We start from the raw sequence: 17939 nt of genomic DNA, 5'->3' as shown, positions 1-17939 counted from the left end.
GAAGTTATGCCTCAGACTTCTTCAGGCATTTAATACTCATTCTTACATTTCCTGCTTCTTCTATGCTCCTGCTGACGTCTAGGAGAACCATTGTCAGATCAAGGCCTTCATGGTCACTTTCTAGGACACATGTATCTTGGTACAGAAGGACTAGTTTGATCCCTTCAGGGAAACGTTGCTACTTTTGGGAAAAATGGAGGAGTTGTCTTTGTTAACATAAGTAAAGCTACTTTCCATTCACATACCCACCATGAATGACTTCAGGCAGTCTTATTAGCCTGTACATCCAAAATCCAGCCTGTCGCTCACTGTAGGCCTGGGTACATGCCTCACATATAGCAACTGACAAAATTTGGGAAGAGGATTGATGTGTGTGGAGAGTTCTTTTTTTACAAGATGTCCAGTAAGGAGGGAATAGTATTAAAACAAAGGGTGTATGCTAATCAGTGGGATGCCTGCTTCAGTGTGTAGGCTCCTCTCTAGTGAAGTAATTATTGTAATTAGGAAGAGGCCAATGGAGTTGATTTACAGTCATCTTCTAGATGACAATTGTATATATCCACTAGGATGTTCAGTTCCCTGCTTTTCTTGGAACGTTTAATTCTGTTACTGCTTCTAACACCTGATGTCGTCAATCCTGCATATGTTTTCAAGTGATATTGTGAGATACCTTTTATGGTGACTTGTAAGATTTTTACTCCCTACTTCCCAAGCCAATAGAAAGTGATCTGTTTCTTTAATTGGGTCAAATTCTACTATTAAAGTGCTTTAGTTCAAGACGCTGGCACTTTCTGGTTATCTTTTCCCCTTCATATCGCTGTAGTTAGAAGGCACACTGCATCCCCAAAAGTGTTATTGCTTTGCACAGAAGCTGGACAAACACCCGTTATAAAGTATTTTTCAAATTTCACTAAAATGTGATCTAAAAAGTGAACTAGTGGTTGCTTATTGATTTAGGATTATTTTATATTAAAATATTGGCATGTTTGTTTTAAGGTTTTTATTTTACTTTTTTCAGATGTTCACATCAGTAAGAGTAATGAGATTGAATAACATCTACCTCACAAATCAAACACTTAATAAAAGTTTCAATGATCTGTGTGAGAATTTGTTAAAGGTAAGGAGAATCTTTTTTTTATCATCTGTGTCTATTTTAACATCTATCTATTTAATAAAAATGTACCTTCAATGTGGATATTCGGTGGTTCTCCCTAGTGTAGTTGGAAGTTCTGTTTTTTTACATTTAAAGGTGAAATACCATGCATCCTTGTGATGCATGTACCACTATATGATTGTGCCAAAGAAAGTGATATTGTTGTGATGGGCCTGGAATACCATGGTGACCATACTCGTTCCGCATCATAAGGAACAGCTTCAAACTATTAAATACTTGTATTTATTTATTTTCATTTTCTCTTGTTTGAGGTCGGGTCTGGCAGGTTGGTTTTGCTGTCTTTGTAGCATCAAGAACTCTTTCATTGGCCCTCCAGCATATACTGTTTAACAATATTGAAGTCTCGTAAACACCAAGACCTTGGAAATTCAATGTAGTATGTAGTTGAGGAAGCAGTAGTAGCAGGGGTGTGAAATTGATAATTCCTGAGACCTGTCGATTTTCCGTCAGCGACTAGCAGACTTAATGTTTATTTAGTCCGATGGGCAACTAGACTTTAAATTGAGGTTAACAGAAATGAGCTGTGGCACCATAGTGCTGTCAACCGATGGTAGGAAGAGATCCAATCACTGTGGAAAATGTATAAAGGTCTATGATTGGCCACTAGCCCATAATCTCAATATACACTGAGATTGGGTCTAGGCACCCCGGAAACACTGCCAAGTAAAACATTTCTTCTTGCAAAAATAACATGGGTACGGATTGTATTTTCAAGGCATGCACTCATCTATTATTAGCTGGGGGGCTACAAAGTAAACGTAGAAGTGGCAGCCCCTTCTAACAGTTTTCTGAAGGCTAAAGTAAAATTAAAAACCTTAAGCTGTTCTAGCTTCTGTTTCCATAGAAAATCTTCCCTCAGAGCATGACTAAATGCCCGTCGTTTATCAAACTGTCCATTTCAGTACTAAGTGTTTCCAGTCTGATGCAGTTTAATATTCTTTAAGAGGTCATTTGGAATAGTTCAGCTAAATTTTCTGAAACTTGATGCAAATAAGCATCTTTTTCAGTCGAGCACAGTTGGTGGAATGCTAATAGCCTCTGATGTTCTTTCCTGTCACCGTAGCTACTGATAAGAACAGGATCCAGCACTCAAAAAGCTTCTGTACAGTACAGCACTGTTTTGGGGATCTGCACATGGTCCCCTTCTGTGCTGACTAGGGTAAAAGTGATGGGGACATACGGGTGGTGGTGAAGTTGTGGTGGAGAATAGGAATAGAAGTGAGATATGGAGAAGTCTTGATTTGAATGCTGCATAAAGAAGCCATGGGTGGGTACTATCATGCTGATACCGAATTTACTTCAGTGAGTGGGCACCTGTTATTCAGCCCTCCTTCTGTCCTTGTACTATTTCAGCACTTTTTTTTGCAACTGACGATCAGGTCGTTCATCTTGTAGACTTTGGATTCCTCACAAACACTCACCCTTCAAGAATCCATGCTGTTCAACAACGCTAATCCGCTTACCTCATTTGAAGGGCACGTTCTATTGACCCTCTCCACTCCTGATCTCTTAAGCACTCACCTACAACTCAGAGGCAGCTCTGCATGCACTGTTCCCCAGCACCTTCTGGAATCCAGGCAGTTTGAAGACTTAATCTCGCTTGCTTGTGCTCTTTCCTCTGCTTCCATCACCCCTCCAGGCAGCAGCCTCTAAGTGCTTGCGTGCATAATGTCTGTGTGTTTGTAGCAATGCCTGTATGGGCATCCTTGGTGTTCTTAAGAGTTTTGTCTACGGGGTGTGTTTCCCTGAGGACTGTTTGTGTGTGTCTGCAGAGCGTTGTGTGTGTGTTTCTATCAGTCAGTTTGTGTACGATCCACGATGCGTGTCTGCAGGTGTGTGTATGTCTGCCTAAATGCATGTTTCATAGTGAATCGGCAGGTGTATCCGTGTAGGGTGGGTGTCTGTGCAGTATGTTTGAATGCCTTTTGTGGGTGAGCTTATCAGTAGGTGTATCTGTGCAGGGTTGGCATCTGTAGTGTGTTTGTGTCTCTAAGGCGTTGTGCATCTGGAGGTGTATGTAAGCTGGAAGTCTGTCTGTATTAGGTCTGTGGACAGTGTGTCTGTGTCTATGTAAGCTTGGTGTATGGGGAAGAGGGCTGCGCTCAGGATATGCTCCTGCTCCACCTATAGAGATCTTTCATGCCCTCTGCTTCCAGGGGAAGCTGGAAAGAAGAGGGGAAAACAGAAATGAGGACACAAACAAGAAGGGGAAAAGAAAAAATTATTACTTCAAAGGCAGAAAAAATCATTAGTAATGAAATCAAAAATGGCACCAAAAAAATTTATATGAAATAAGGTGCTTCAGACCCATGCAATTGAGAGGGGCCAGGTGCTACAGAGAAATTTTGAAAATTGTTTAAAAAAACTAGTTGTTCTCTAGGGCTTACAGTTGTATACTAAGACCAGTAGGGTTTCTCCCTTCTATTGCCGAGAAACCTTGATAGGTGTTACTGGGCCGTAGAAGAACTCCATTGACTTGATGTTCCCATGAGAGAAATCTTGGAGAATGAAAATATTATGTTCGAGGCATGTATGCTGTAGATACACATGCTTTGCATACTCCTGCCATCTAGTGTTGGGTCCGGATGTTTGCAGGATGTTTTTCTTCGATGAAGTCTTTTCCAGTCATGAGGTAAGGTGACTGCTCGTTTCGGTGATATTTCACATGGGCATCAACTCCATTGTTAGATCGTTTTCTTTCCACCATCGAGTTCTGACGTGAATTGCGGCGCTCCAGTTAGAAACCGTCCTCCAGGTTCCCCTCGGTGCGCAATCCACTGTACACTCGTGCGTATTGTTCTCGTACACATTCCACTGTTCTCTGTGTATCGAATAGATTGGAAAACTCTCCATCTTCGATCGTAGGTGGCCCTCGGGCCTAGCCTAGTCAGTTCACTGCCACTCCGTCCGTACTAGTCAGTTTTCTAGTTTTCTGCCAATGGAACAGACTCTGTTTCAATTCTGTCCTCTGTGCCACTCCAAATACCCGCGCACCGACCTGCATAAAGTCTGCAAATTGTGCCACTCACGGTGTACAAAGAAGAGGATTGCGACGCTTGTCTATCGTTCTGATCGAAAAAGACTTTACGGGATCATCTGCCTCGACGAAGGGAAATGCAGCCACAAAACATTGAACACACTCCGGATATCTTCGAAGAAGACACTGAACACGAAGAGATGGAGACGTCCGTGGCAGAAGAGGAGGAGGCCTTCTCTATCCACGAATCGGACTCCGAGTTGGTAATCGAGTTAGTCGGAAGACGTTCCACCAGGACAGGGTGCCATGAGTAACAAAACCCCTTTGCTCCTCAAACTCTCTTCAATGAAACAAAAGGCTTCTGGACCACCACTGCCTTCTGACCATGGTCGACACCGAGATGTTGTTTCCAACGTCCTGCCCTCGGGCTCGGCACCGAAACCGTCAGTCAAGCCTTCCGGTCGGGATCAAGATGACAAAAGACATCTTCGGAACCGAAACCTTCTGCTCCAAAAGACAAAAAGGACAAGTCCGGATTAACGCTGAAACCTTTTGCACCGAAATTAAAAGATACCCTTCAAAAGCCTCCGGAACTTATCCTGGAAATTATGAAGGAGAAACTGGACCCTAAGCAAAAGAAAATCTATATAAATCCAGACACTGGACATATATTGGCTAAAGGTGTGACACCTTGTAAAAGAAAGATTCTTTCAGAGGACACTAGCTACAAAATTATTCTAAAAAGGAGGACTTGGCTGCAAGTCCTATTTACCCTAATCCTCAATCCCCTCCACCATCTTCGCCACGACTACCATTGCCAAGTTCATACCCTTTACACACAACACCTCAGGGTTCTCCACACACACAGCCTGATACAGGGAATGAGGATAATGACAATAGTCCAATACCAACAGACCCATGGGATGACTATAATATCTACTGATGGATAATGACCCTGATTTATATCCTGCAAAACCATCACCTTCTGATTACGACATAGGATATCAGGAGTTGATTTCCAGGACAGCATCTTACCATGGGGTTACATTATAGAAAGTGTCTTTAGAAGTTGACTTTTTGTTCAAGACACTAGGTTCCACACATGGAACAACTCAAAGTTTGCCTATGTTAAAAGGCATGATGAGGCATGATGCCGATGGCATTTTTAAAGACCCTGTACGTGCTCGTATATTAACACCTGTGTCTGGGGGTGAGTGTCTGAAAAGTTCCTGCACTCTGTCCATCATCTCCTTGTGTTTGCTTTGTTCGTCCTAAGTGTGCAGGGTATGCCCAGACGTGGGTCCCTTGCTAACTTCGCCATTGGATTCAAGCTAGCCTGGCTGATGTGGGCTGTTAGCCCGAAACCGGTCCCAGGATGCTTGTTTCCGGTCCAGGGAAGACCTAGCTTGGCAGTTCGGGCTGGACTGTTCCCATGAGGCACCGGGTCAAGACTGATTTACATATAGCTGTATCTGAACTGAGGTGGCGAAGTGAGCTAAAGAACGATGATGGATTCAGTCCAGATCTGTGACTAGGGTCGAGTGACTGAAAAGTTTCAGCACTCCGTCCATCATTTCCTTGTGTTAGCCATGTACTATGTACAAAAACAGGGAGGCACACATTCTCTACAATGGTCACGTCTCTCTCAGATCATTTGGCGTTGGGCAATTCATCACAGAATTCATGTTCTGGCAGAGCACCTCCCAGGCGTGAACAATCAAATTGCCAACCTCCTCAGCAGGATGCCGCAACAAATACACGAATGGGCGCTTCATCCCCAGGTTCTTCTTCCATACTTCCAAAAATTGGGATTCCCACACATATAGATCTGTTCGCCACTGCAGGCAACTCAAAATACCCAAACATTGCCTCCAGGTTCCCAAACCCCCTATCCAAAGGCCATGCCCTATGAATGAACTGGTAAGTGATATTTGCTTATGCTTTACTGCCTCTCCCTCTCCTTTCGCTTCTGGTTCGGAAACATCACTCACACGGATTTTAGTGGCTCCCACATGGGCTCATCAACCATGGTTCACCACACTGTTAGAACTATCAGTGATTCCACATCAAAAGCTGCACCCCAACTCCAGCCTTCTCACTCAGAAACATCGACAAATTAGACACCCAAACCCCAAGGAGCTCAACCTAGCTATCTGGCTCCTGAAGTCATAGAGTCTGTATACTTACATTTACCACCAGATTGTATGACAATTCTTAAAGAAGCAAGAAAACCTACCACCAGGGCAGGTTATGCGGCGAAATGGAAGAAATTTATTGTATATCGTAACAACATTATTAATCCGCTAGATGCATCTATACAAAATATTATTTGTTACCTTTTGCAACTACAGCGAGCTGGCTTAGCCTATATATCCATTCGGTTGCACCTTGCAGCAGTAGCCGCATATTTGCAAAACAGACAATACTTCTCCTTGTTTAAGGTCCCAGCAATTAAAGCCTTTATGGAAGGACTTAAAAGAGTAATAATTCCACCCAGGATACCACCTGCACCAGTTTTGGACCTTAACATTGTTCTCACAATGTTCATGGGTCCATGTTTTGAGCCATTACACAATTGCTCATTATAATTTCTTTCATGGAAAGTTGACTTTCTAATTGCTATCACTTCATTTAGGAGAGTTGGTGAGCTACAGGGATTAAACTTAGAAGAACCCTTCTTTCAACTTCATAAAGATAGAGTAGTTCTTTGTACAAACGCTAAATTCCTTCCTAAAGTCGTTTGTGCTTTTCATATTAACCAATCAGTTGTTTCCTGTGTTCTTTCCTCAGCCTGATTCAGTGGCAGATAGGGCTCTTCACACTCTTGATGTCAAAAGAGTACTATTATACTATAGTGATAGGACTCATTTTTTTTGTAAAACAAACAACTTTTAGTGGCATTTGCTCCACCTCACGAAGGCAATCCTATCTCTAAATCTAGTATTTCTAAATGGATTGTTAAATGTATTCAAACTTGCTATGTTAAAGCTAAAAGAACTTTATACCTCTTAGAGCACATTCCACTCGAATAATAGGAGCATCTATTTCCTTTTTAGGTGACATTCCCATAGCTGATCTATGTAAAGCAGCAACATGGTCTACACCACACAATTTTACTAAACATTATTGTGTGGATGTGTTAGCGCGTCAACAAGCTAATGTAGGACAAGCAGTACTAAAAACACTTTTTCAAACAACTGTAATACCTACCAGTTAGCCACCGCTGTGGGAGGATACTGCTATATAGTCTATGCAAAGCATGTGTATCGACAGCACACATAACTCGAACGGATTATGTTACTTACCCTGTAATCATCTGTTCTTGGCATGTAGAGCTGTAGATTCACATGCACCCTCCCACCTCACCAGACACCTGTAGTTGTTGCAGTTCTCTTTTATTTACATTACATACGCACGGACATCTCTATACTTCACTTACTTACTCCATTCTCACCCACTTGCGAGAAAACAATATAACAATGGAGTGTATGCCCATGGCAATGTCACAGAAAGTAGGCGTCACCTTACCTTATGACTGGAAAAGACTTATTCGAAGAAAAACAACTTGCAAACATCCAGACCAAACACTAGATGGCAGTAGTATGCAGGCCATGCCTCTCATATTTAGGTGATCTATTCCCACTGTCACGCCTTTGGGCCCCGCAGTGTCGTTTTCTGCCAGTGGGTTTGCCCGAGACACCAGTGGGTTCCCTTGGATGGATCCAAATTGATGCCGGTCGAGTCATCTCGACGTTCCCTGGTGCCAGTCTGTTGCTGACGTCCCCGGTACTGCCAGCGCCAATTCTTATCCCCCGACTCCGACATGGAGCCAGATGGGCATCGTCTGACCACCGACTCCGGCACTACTGTAGCCGTACCCTCCAGGCTGGAGCCTGAGCCCTTTTCCTATGGGCTAGGACTTGGGGTAAAACTGGGATGGGCCACTGGACCCTGGCGAATGCCAGCCTCGACCCCAGTGAGGACAGCTTGTGTGAGGATTTGCCAGATGCCAATTCACTAGACATTTCCTCAGATACTGGGTTGGTCTCTCCTCCTACCGTAGCTACAGAGGAGGGGGCCTCATTATCAATGGTGTTGAGGAGGGCGGCCGAGGTCATGGACCTTACACTACCCTGTGTGACTATCAAGATGAATGTCTTGACGGAGGTGCTTAAACCCAGAGTTACCCCATCTGAACTGCTTCTCGCACTTAACGAAACCCTCATGGATGTCATACACAGGCCTGGTCCAAGCCCTGCAAAGGGGCTTCTATAAATAGGACAGTAGCCCGCCATCATTGGTCCGCCCCAGGGGACCCCAACTTCCTCACTCAATACCCCACTCCAGAGACCTTGGTGGTCTAAGCCTCCACGTCCAAACTAAATCCTGCTGCATTCCCTACCCCTCCACCGAACGGGGAATCCAAGAGGCTGCATACCTTAAGCAAAAAAACGTTTTCTTCTGCCAGCCTGGCACTGAGGTCGGTAAACACCATGTTCCTTTTGGGCCGATACTTCCACTCACTCTGGGACTTGGTTGTGCAGGTGCTGCTTATGATCTCGAAGGAGGCTCGAGCCATACTCTCCCAAGCAACTGCTGAAGGGAGGAACACAGCGAAGTTCGCCATTCGCTGTGGACTGGATACGTCCAAATCACTGTCCAGAGCCATTTCATCATCGGTGGCCCTTAGGCGCCACACCCGGCTGAGAACAACTGGCTTTTCCGGGGATGTCCAGGCCACGCTCATGGACATGCCCTTTGATGGCTCATGTCTTTTCGGAGATAAGGTTGACTCATAGCGCTTCAAGGACAGCAGAACTACGGCTAGGTCCTTGGGCCTTTCCATTGCCCTTCGCCGACCCCAGTCCGCCTTAGGATCCTTTCGTGGCTACGGAAGGGGCTTCCAGCCGTGTCACTACCCGTCCAGGCACCACAGCATGCAATCTTCCCAGCCCCTCCGTGACTGGGGACGCAGCACCCACAGGCCTCGAAGGTTAGGTAGCCAGAGGTCGGGCCAGTCCACCACCCCCCCGGCAGCTGCAGCTTCCAAGCCTCCACACATCGTGGGCACCCAGTGGGAGGTAGGATACGCCATCATCTGCACCACATGAGGTAGATAACATCCGATCGCTAGGTTCTCCAGATTGTCCCAAAGGGTCACTCCCGCCCCTTAGTTTCTACCCCTCCATCTATGCCACCTGCTTGCAGTAGGTTGATGGAGGACCATATCTCCTAGCTCCAACAGGAATTGGCGATTCTCTTGGCCAAGGGAGACATAGAGAGGGTGCCACCATCAGAACTAGGTGGTGGTTGCTATTCCTGCTATTTTCTAGTACCCAAGAAGGACGGAGGCCTTCATCCTATCATAGACCTGCGCCTTCTCAATTTCTTGCGGAAGAAGAAGATATTCAAAATGCTCACGCTCGCTCAAGTCCTGTCTACCCTGGACCCGGGAGACTAGATGGTAGTGTTGGGCTTGCAAAACGCCTACTTCCACATCCCCGTCCTTCCTGCACACAAATGTTACCTGCGGTTCATGGTAGGTCACAAGCACTTACAGTTCACAGTGCTCCCTTTTTTCCGTACCAGCGCCCCTTGGCAGTTCACCAAGGTTATGACGTGGTTGTAGCTCATCTGCAGAGATCAGGGGTGGCAGTCTTCCCCTATCAGGATGACTGGCTTTTAAATACAGGCAGTTGTCTCCCACCCCCAGGCTATGGCGCACTCGCCTGCACTCACTATCATTGTGCCGAAGTCACACTTTATACCTTCTCAGATGCTCCCTTTCATTGGAGCTGTTGTGGAGGGCTGTCACCCTTCCAAACTGAGTCCAGGATATTTAGGCTATGAGACCGATGTTTCAGCCTCTATCTTGGATTTTATTGAGACTGACTCAGGCTGCTGTGTCTCATGGCATCATGCTTGTGACACATGCCAGCTGTCCTTTGCGGGACCTGCAGTGGGAGTTGAAATTCCAGTGGGGTCCTCATTAGGGGAATCTTCCCGACATGGTCCAGATCTCGCAGGGCACTGCAAAAGATCTGCAGTGGTGGTTAACGAAATGCGATTGGTTCAACTGCAGACCCCTCTCTCTTCCCTAACCAGGTCTAACAGCAGTGGCAGATGCGTCACTCCTGGCCTAGGACGGCCATCTGGGAGAGGTGAAGATCAGAGGACTCTGGTCTCTGGCGATCCGACTGGGATTGAAAGTCTTTCTACCTTCCATCAAGGGAAGGCTAGTGTGGGTGTTCATGGAAAACACCACCGTCATGTGGTACTGCAGTAAACGGGGCAGATGGGGTTGTGGACCCTCTGTCAAGAGACCCTTCGTCTCTGGACTTGGCTACAACATCAGGACATTTCCCTGGTGGTTCAACACCTGGCGGAATCTCTGAACGCCAGAGTGGACAAGTTCAGCCGAAGATGCCTAGCAAAGCACAAATGGCGCTTACATCCTGAGGTGGTGCAAGGTCTCTTTCAGCAGTTGGGAAAACCTTGTGTTATAATCTGTCCCGCTTTCCCTGTCCCTGTTTTTCCCCCCGCCCTACCTCTCCTAATGGGTTTGTCCACCGTTGGAATGTTGGTGGCTGAAGCTTGGGTTAGAACGTTCGTGATATCTAAGCGAAGGCTGAAGGGTCCACTTGTAATAAACTTGTTTTCCTCTCCTATCCTGCTTGGAGACTTTCATTACAACATCATTTGGCGACGATTTTACTCACTGTGCTGGGGACGGTTGGGACCCTTCCCCCAGTTCTGTTCTGCCTTCGAGGAGCCTCCCGGTCGTCGAGCTCATCTTCTGGGGTTCGTCATTCCACCTCTGGCCAGCGAGTGATGGTTCTTTGGTGTTACGGATTCAGGCTTTGTTGCTGGTTCTGCGAGGCTGGTGCTGTATTGGCTGCCTGTTTCCATTTCTTCACCGGGAGCTGGTGTCCGGAGTTCCAGTCAGCTGGGACGGGTCGCGCACTTCGTTGGAACGACTCTCCCGACTTGGAACGACGCTCTTCCTAAGGTATTTGCGGTATTTTCCTGTGCGCTGGAGCGGTTGGGGCGAGCCTGTCAGCGGGGGAATCTTCACTTCCACGAGGACCGTGTTACTGAGTGTTCTGCCTGCTGTTGCGATCTGACGTCCTTGGGAGCGCTCCGTGTGGAGACACTACCTGGGGTCCTGAGCGCCAGCCTGTCAGTAACTTTTCCTCATGGAGGACGCTCTGTCACAAGACACTATTCTTCATTTCCTCACCTCATCGGTTCCACCTGCTGGCCATATGCGGTTTTGCTGTTATTGAACAGGAAAGAGCTTCTTAGTGAACAGTTCATATAATCTACATTATATAATTTTGACTACCTTGCCTTTCATCGCCTCTGGTTTAGGGGAGTAGAAGGGGTTCTCCAGTCTGTTCCATTTGATATTACTAAAGTATCTGCACCACCCCTCTTTTTTTATTCGCAATTTTTCATAACTCATTCTTCCCATTTCCCTTTCTCCTGACATATTCCTTTCTGTCTTTTCTTTCACTCTTCGCTGGATACTTGCCTTCATATTTCCCTCTTGCTTTTTACCATGTCTGCATTCGCAATGTCACAACCTCCACCATTTCTTGAGGAAGGGGATGATCCACCAGTTCCATGGAAGAAATGGGTAAAATTATTTGGATCATACCTTATTGCTATTGGGGGGGGACAGATTTTCCGCTGTGCGCAAACAACATGTCTTACTACATAATTTGGGCAAACAAGGGAGAGAAACTTTTGAGGACTTACCTGATGACATTGTTGACAATGTAAATGTAGAAGCAGGGGGTGAGGGTGATGTACAACATGATGTGTATCAGTTGACGTTATTGAAATTGGAGGCACAATTTGGGGACAAAATCAATATTGTCTTAGAACGTCACAAATTTTTCTTGCGCATTCAAGGGAAAAGTGAGAAAGTGATAAATTACGTAGCTGCATTGAGAGGGTTAGCCTCTACATGTGATTTTGGTACGTTAACTGAGTCTTTAGTCAGGGATCAGTTAGTGAGATGTACTAGCAATAAGAAAATTCAAGAAAGACTTCTAGCAGAAGCCCCAGATTTGAAACGTGCGATTGATATCGCTAAAAGCATTGAACACACAGCGTATTGCATGAATGAAATGAAGGAAGCTGTTGAGGTAAAACAAGGTGCAGTGGGCAGTGTCCACAAAATAGTTAGCAAAGACATCAAGCATAAACTCCCACCTGCTGGTCCAGAAGTACATGCTGCAGCGAGTAATAAACCTAAATGTTACAGGTGTAGGAATCCTAACCATATGGCCAACAGCATGAATTGTCCTGCAAGGGGTGTCGTATGTAGCAAGTGTAAGAAGAGGGGTCATTTTTCCAAAGTGTGTCACAATGCTAAAACTAATGTCACCCATACACCCATATGATAGGGAGTGATTTAGAGCCACAACCTATTAGTGAAGATATAATTTTTCAAGTAGCCAACTTTTTTTAGAAGGTAATAGCACTGAATACCCGAAATGTGAAATTTTGTTGGACAGTATTAAGTACGAAGTCAACGCTGATTCGTGTTCCCCATACACTCTTGTATATGAAGCGACCTTTCAAGCTAATTCAGGTACGCGTGCGTATAAACTCCTGCCGCCTGACATCAAACCTGGGGGGTATAATCAAGATCCTATACCACTGGTGGGGATGCTACTTATGAACATAGATTTCAAAGATAGATCCACTGTGGGGAAAGTCTACATCACGAAGAACGGATCAAACCTACTGCGATGGAAACACCAAAAGGATTTGGGGATCAAGTTAGACCCTAACGCTCCTGAACCAGTGTACTTGATCGACAGATCCAATGTGGGGAGAGAAATATGCAACAAATTTCCTGAGGTGTTTACGGATGAAGTAGGACTGCTAAAGGGTTTCCTTCACAAAATCAAACTAAAAACTAATGCTAAACCTATAGTTCATAAACCTAGATCCATTCCACTTTTGACAAGAGAGCCACTAAAGAAGGAACTGGACAGATTGGAAAAGTGCAAGATCATAGAGAGAATTGAAAGTTCTGAATGGTTGGCGCCCATTGTAGTAGCAGCTAAAGGGGGAAACAAAGGGATTCGTCTATGTGTGGACCTCAGGGATTTAAACTCTAATATTTGGGTGGACAGACACCCTCTCCCCAACATAAATGAAATGCTATCTGCAATCCACGAGGCAAAAGTTTTTTCGGTGTTAGACCTATCTTCAGCATACCACCAGGTCGCCCTCCATCCGGAGTCCAAACCTCTCACCTCGTTCATAACCCCACATGGAGCGTTTCAATTCTCCAGGTTACCTTTTGGATTGGCGTCGGCGGCAGCAGTATTCCAACGAATCATGCAACATATCCTGCAAGGCTTGGAAAAAGTTCTTTGCTTCCAAGATGATATCTTGATCCACGGTTCATCCGCTGAAGAGCATAATAAGAATTTAGAAGCAGTGTTGACCCGACTCAGTAAGGCAGGTTTTACCACTCAAAGGGACAAATGCAAAATAGGAGTGGATTCGGTGGTCTATCTTGGTCACAACATATCAAGCGAAGGAATCAAACCCAAATCCAGTTTGGTAGATGCCGTCAAACAAGCCCCAGAGCCCACCAACAAAGAGGAGCTCAAATCATTCCTGGGTCTAGCAGAGTATATGGCTAAGTTCGTAAAAAACTTCGCAGACCAGGTGCAGCCCCTCAGAGAGTTGCTAAAGAAGTGTTCCAATTTCGAGTGGAATCAACAGCATCAGTCAGCCTTCACACTCATCAAGAAGGCAATCGCGGATGCCCCTATTCTGGGTGCGTTTGACCCCAATGCCAAGACCACACTTACCACGGACGCTAGCACGAAGGGGCTAGGAGCAGCACTAACCCAGAAAAAAAACGGACAAGAGTTCGTGGTAGCGTTCGCATCCAGAACATTGTGAGACGCCGAATTAAACTACTCAACTGTGGAAAAAGAGGCTTTAGCCTGTTACTGGCCCATCAACCACTTTAAGTATTTCTTGTGGGGTATCCCATTTGTGTTGAGAACGGATCACAAACCGTTATTACCGTTATTCTCCACCAAACGGCTGGAAGGTACTACTCCGAGAATAGTGAAGTGGGTGCTGAGTCTTCAAAGGTTCAACTATTCCATGGTATACGTCCCAGGAAGTGATAATAGGATAGCAGACTGTCTTTCACGGCTACCTGTGAACGGGGGTGATCCGATGCAAAATCTACCGGAAGAGACGGTCTTATGGGTGGAGATTCCTGCCATCAACCGCAAGGAGTGGGAAGAATCCTTAAAGGAGGACAGCATTCTGATGGCATTGAAGAACATGATTCGCACAGGATGGCCGGATAACAAGTCTGAGGTGCCGGAACCTATCCATCAATTCTGGCCTGTGCGTGATGAACTATCCATCATAAGTGAGCACATCTGCAGAGGAAGTAAAATCATTCCTCCTAAGGACATGTACGAAATAATAATTCAGATTGCGCATGAGGGTCACCCAGGGAGAAGTATGACCAAAAGTAAAATCAGACAACATTACTGGTTCCCGGGGATGGACTCCAGAGTGGAGGAGCAAGTTAAGAACTGCACGGCGTGTGGTTCCAGCGACAAAACCAAAGTGATTCGCAAGTCCCCGCTTGTTCCAGTTGAAGTCCCTACTATACCATGGGCTAAATTGGGGTTGGATATAATCGGTCCCCTCAATCTACTGAACCAATCTCAGAGGTTCTTGTTAGTTTTGATTGACTATCACTCTCATTGGATTGAAACAAGACTGGTCCCATCCATCACAACGGCAGTATTGTTAAGTTTCCTTAGAGATACCTTCGCCAAGGAGGGCATACCAGAGGTCTTAATAACGGACAACGGAGTTCAATTCGTTTCGGAGGAAATGAAGCTGTTTTTGACCACACTGGCTATCACTCACATCAAGGCACCACTCTACTGTCCCAAGGCCAACGGGCTAGTAGAAAGAGCAAACAGGATGATTAAGGACACCATTCAGTTTGCATTGAGCTCTCAGGTACCAGTTGAGGAGGCCATCAGGAAGATGCTGTGGTCATACCATACAACTCCCAATGCGGTCTCAGGAGTGTCACCGTTTGTTTCACTCAAAAGGAGGAACCCAGGTTCTAAACTTACGCCCAACTGGCTTAATGGAGGAACCCCCGTATGGGTGGACAGAGACTATGTGGCTGAGAAGACGCGGAAACATCAACAAGAGTACAAACTCAGGTACGACAGCCGATGGGGAGCGTCTACAAAAAAGTGGAGAGAAGGCCAATGGGTGGTGGTTAAGAGGCCCTCTCTATCTAAATCCAAGATTTCTTCATTTTCAAAACCGCTAAGGATAACGAAGGTCTACAACAACGCTGTAGTGCTAGAAGATGGGGGCACATGGAGCATGGATAACATAGCGGGGTGCCCAAGCACAGTTGGTACCCAACCTACATGTGAGAGTGACCAGAACACGGGTAGGCTGTGTAGAGAGGAACACAAAATTACCAGAACACGTAGACCCCCAAGTTGGCAAGCAGACTACAAAATGGGACCTTAACCCATCCTTGGGCCTTTGGCTCTCCTTCCAAGGCGGGTGGGGGCCCTTTATTGGAAGTTTTACAGTATTGTTGTATGCTTGTACATATCGTGATTGCTTTCTCGTTTTGGACAATGCTTTTCCCAAGTTTCGAGGGAGCCGGCATTTTCCTTTTCCACTGTACAGTTTTTGGGTATGAAATGTTTACAATGTAACTTACAGTATAACTTAACTGTTATTGCTTTGTCCCGCAGGGAGATGTGTTATAATCTGTCCCGCTTTCCCTGTCCCTGTTTTTCCCCCCGCCCTACCTCTCCTAATGGGTTTGTCCACCGTTGGAATGTTGGTGGCTGAAGCTTGGGTTAGAACGTTCGTGATATCTAAGCGAAGGCTGAAGGGTCCACTTGTAATAAACTTGTTCTCCTCTCCTATCCTGCTTGGAGACTTTCATTACAACACCTTGGCTAGTTCTGTTCACCACTGCTGAGAACATGCAATGTCAGCACTTCTGTGTGATGGAGTTTCCAGGGCAGCTCTTGCTCGCAGATGATTTTCGTCGCAAGTGGAGCTCCGGCCTCCTGTACTCTTTCCATACCACTCCTGCCCACAATTCTCATGGAGATCAGAAACAACCAGGCCCAAGCCATGCTTGTGGCTCCGGACTGAGCTCAGAGAGTGATATCCCGAGCTGTTGAGCATGTCCTTTGATCAGGCTGCCCCTTTGGGAAGATATTCAGTTGCAGCAGCAAGGAAGGTTTCTGCATCCAAACCTGTTAATGCTGCGCCTTCATTAGTGGGGATTGAGCGGCGACAGTTGGCAATTATCAACCTTCCTCTTGAAGTCTGTGATGTAATCTGTGATGTTATCTTGGCAGCGAGGCATCACTCCACCAGGACTGTATATGCCGGCCGTTGGCACAGGCTTGTGGCATGGTGCACAGACAAACAGGTTGACCTTATCTGTCTGCTTTTCCCAGGTATTGTTGTGTATCCTTAGTCTTGCCCAGCAGGGCTCTGCATTGGGCATGTTAAAGGTTACTTATTTGTCATCCCTGCCTTCCTGCAGCTACCAGATCAACCTTCCCTCTTTAAGTCCCCCATGGTAAATAGGTTCCAGTATGTTTCCACCAACTCTATTCTTTATGCCTCAATGGGGCCTTAATTTGGTTCTTACTTTTCTGATGTGCGCACCCTTTGAGCCGAGTTATACCTGCCCTCTTAGGCTTCTCACCATCAATGGCCTTTCTGGTGGTAATTGCACTTGCCCATAGGGTTTGTGAACTGCAGGCTCTGTCATCTCAGTCTCCATATGTGTCTTTCTTCCCAGACAAGCTGGTCCTTCGGATTCGAGCGTCCATCTTGTCGAAGGTAGTCACACCATTCTACGTAGGCCAGTCCATCACTTTGCCTACTCTTTTACGTTCCGCCTCAAACTCTAAAGAAGCGAAGAGACTCCACCGGCTGGATGCCAAAAAGAGCGTTGTCTTTCTACCTTGGCCGCACAAAAACATTTGAGGTGGATAATCGACTCTGTGTCAGATATGTCGAGCCATGAAGGGGAAGGCCGTGCATAAATCAACCATCTCCAGATGCATTAAACTCTGCATTGAGATCTGCTATGCATTGGCCAAGAAGCCACCCCTGGAGGGCTTTCATGCTTATTCCACCAGAGCGAATGCTGCAACCACTGCGTTAGCACATTGAGTTCCAGTCCTGGACGTCTGCCAGGCAGCAACATGGGCCTTGCTTCACACGTTCACCAAATAAGACTGCCTGAACAGTGAAGTCCGTCTGGATGGGCATGTTGCATGTTCGGTCCTGCAGAAACTTTTGGTTTCAATCATGTTTGCAGACTCCCCTCCCGGTAGGTATTGATTGGGTATCTATTCTAAGGTAAGGAATCTGCAGCTAGAAGTCAGATGAACAAGTTACTTACCTTTGGTAATGGCTTATCTGTTTGAGACCCTAGCTAGCCTCATATTCCTTACCAACCCACCCATCCTTCCCGCTTTGCGAACTGATTTTAGTGTTAAGGGCTGTTCCCCTTTTCAGGGCCCTGGTTCCCCACACAAGTGGTCAGTGTTCTTCGTGGCTCTGTGCTTCTGGTGTGGAAAGTCGCAAAAAGAAACTGACAGCACCCTGGGGTGGTACCTATATAGGAACCGTACACATCACTTTTGGCGTGTGCGATGCCATGCATAGCAGAACGATGCATCCTATCAGCATGCAGGGAGTACTGCTCAC

General features: G+C 46.0%; 1 protein-coding gene across 11 annotated transcripts in view; it reads left to right on the top strand.

Annotated features, from left to right (window-relative positions):
- C2CD5 (C2 calcium dependent domain containing 5) overlaps positions 1–17939 on the top strand; it is an 875314-nt gene that overhangs the window by 592453 nt on the left and 264922 nt on the right. For all 11 annotated transcript variants that reach the window (XM_085652749.1, XM_085652748.1, XM_085652746.1 and 8 more), the window contains one exon: positions 1019–1117. In XM_085652749.1, the coding sequence (XP_085508875.1) occupies positions 1019–1117 (99 nt within the window). The remainder of the gene's footprint in view (positions 1–1018; positions 1118–17939) is intronic.

This window comes from Triturus cristatus, chromosome 4_1 (genome assembly GCF_964204655.1).
Source record: "Triturus cristatus chromosome 4_1, aTriCri1.1, whole genome shotgun sequence".
Taxonomy (NCBI): Eukaryota; Metazoa; Chordata; class Amphibia; order Caudata; family Salamandridae; genus Triturus; species Triturus cristatus.
The sequence above is the reverse complement of the archived record's forward strand: the minus strand, read 5'-3'. Positions and strand labels throughout refer to the sequence as shown.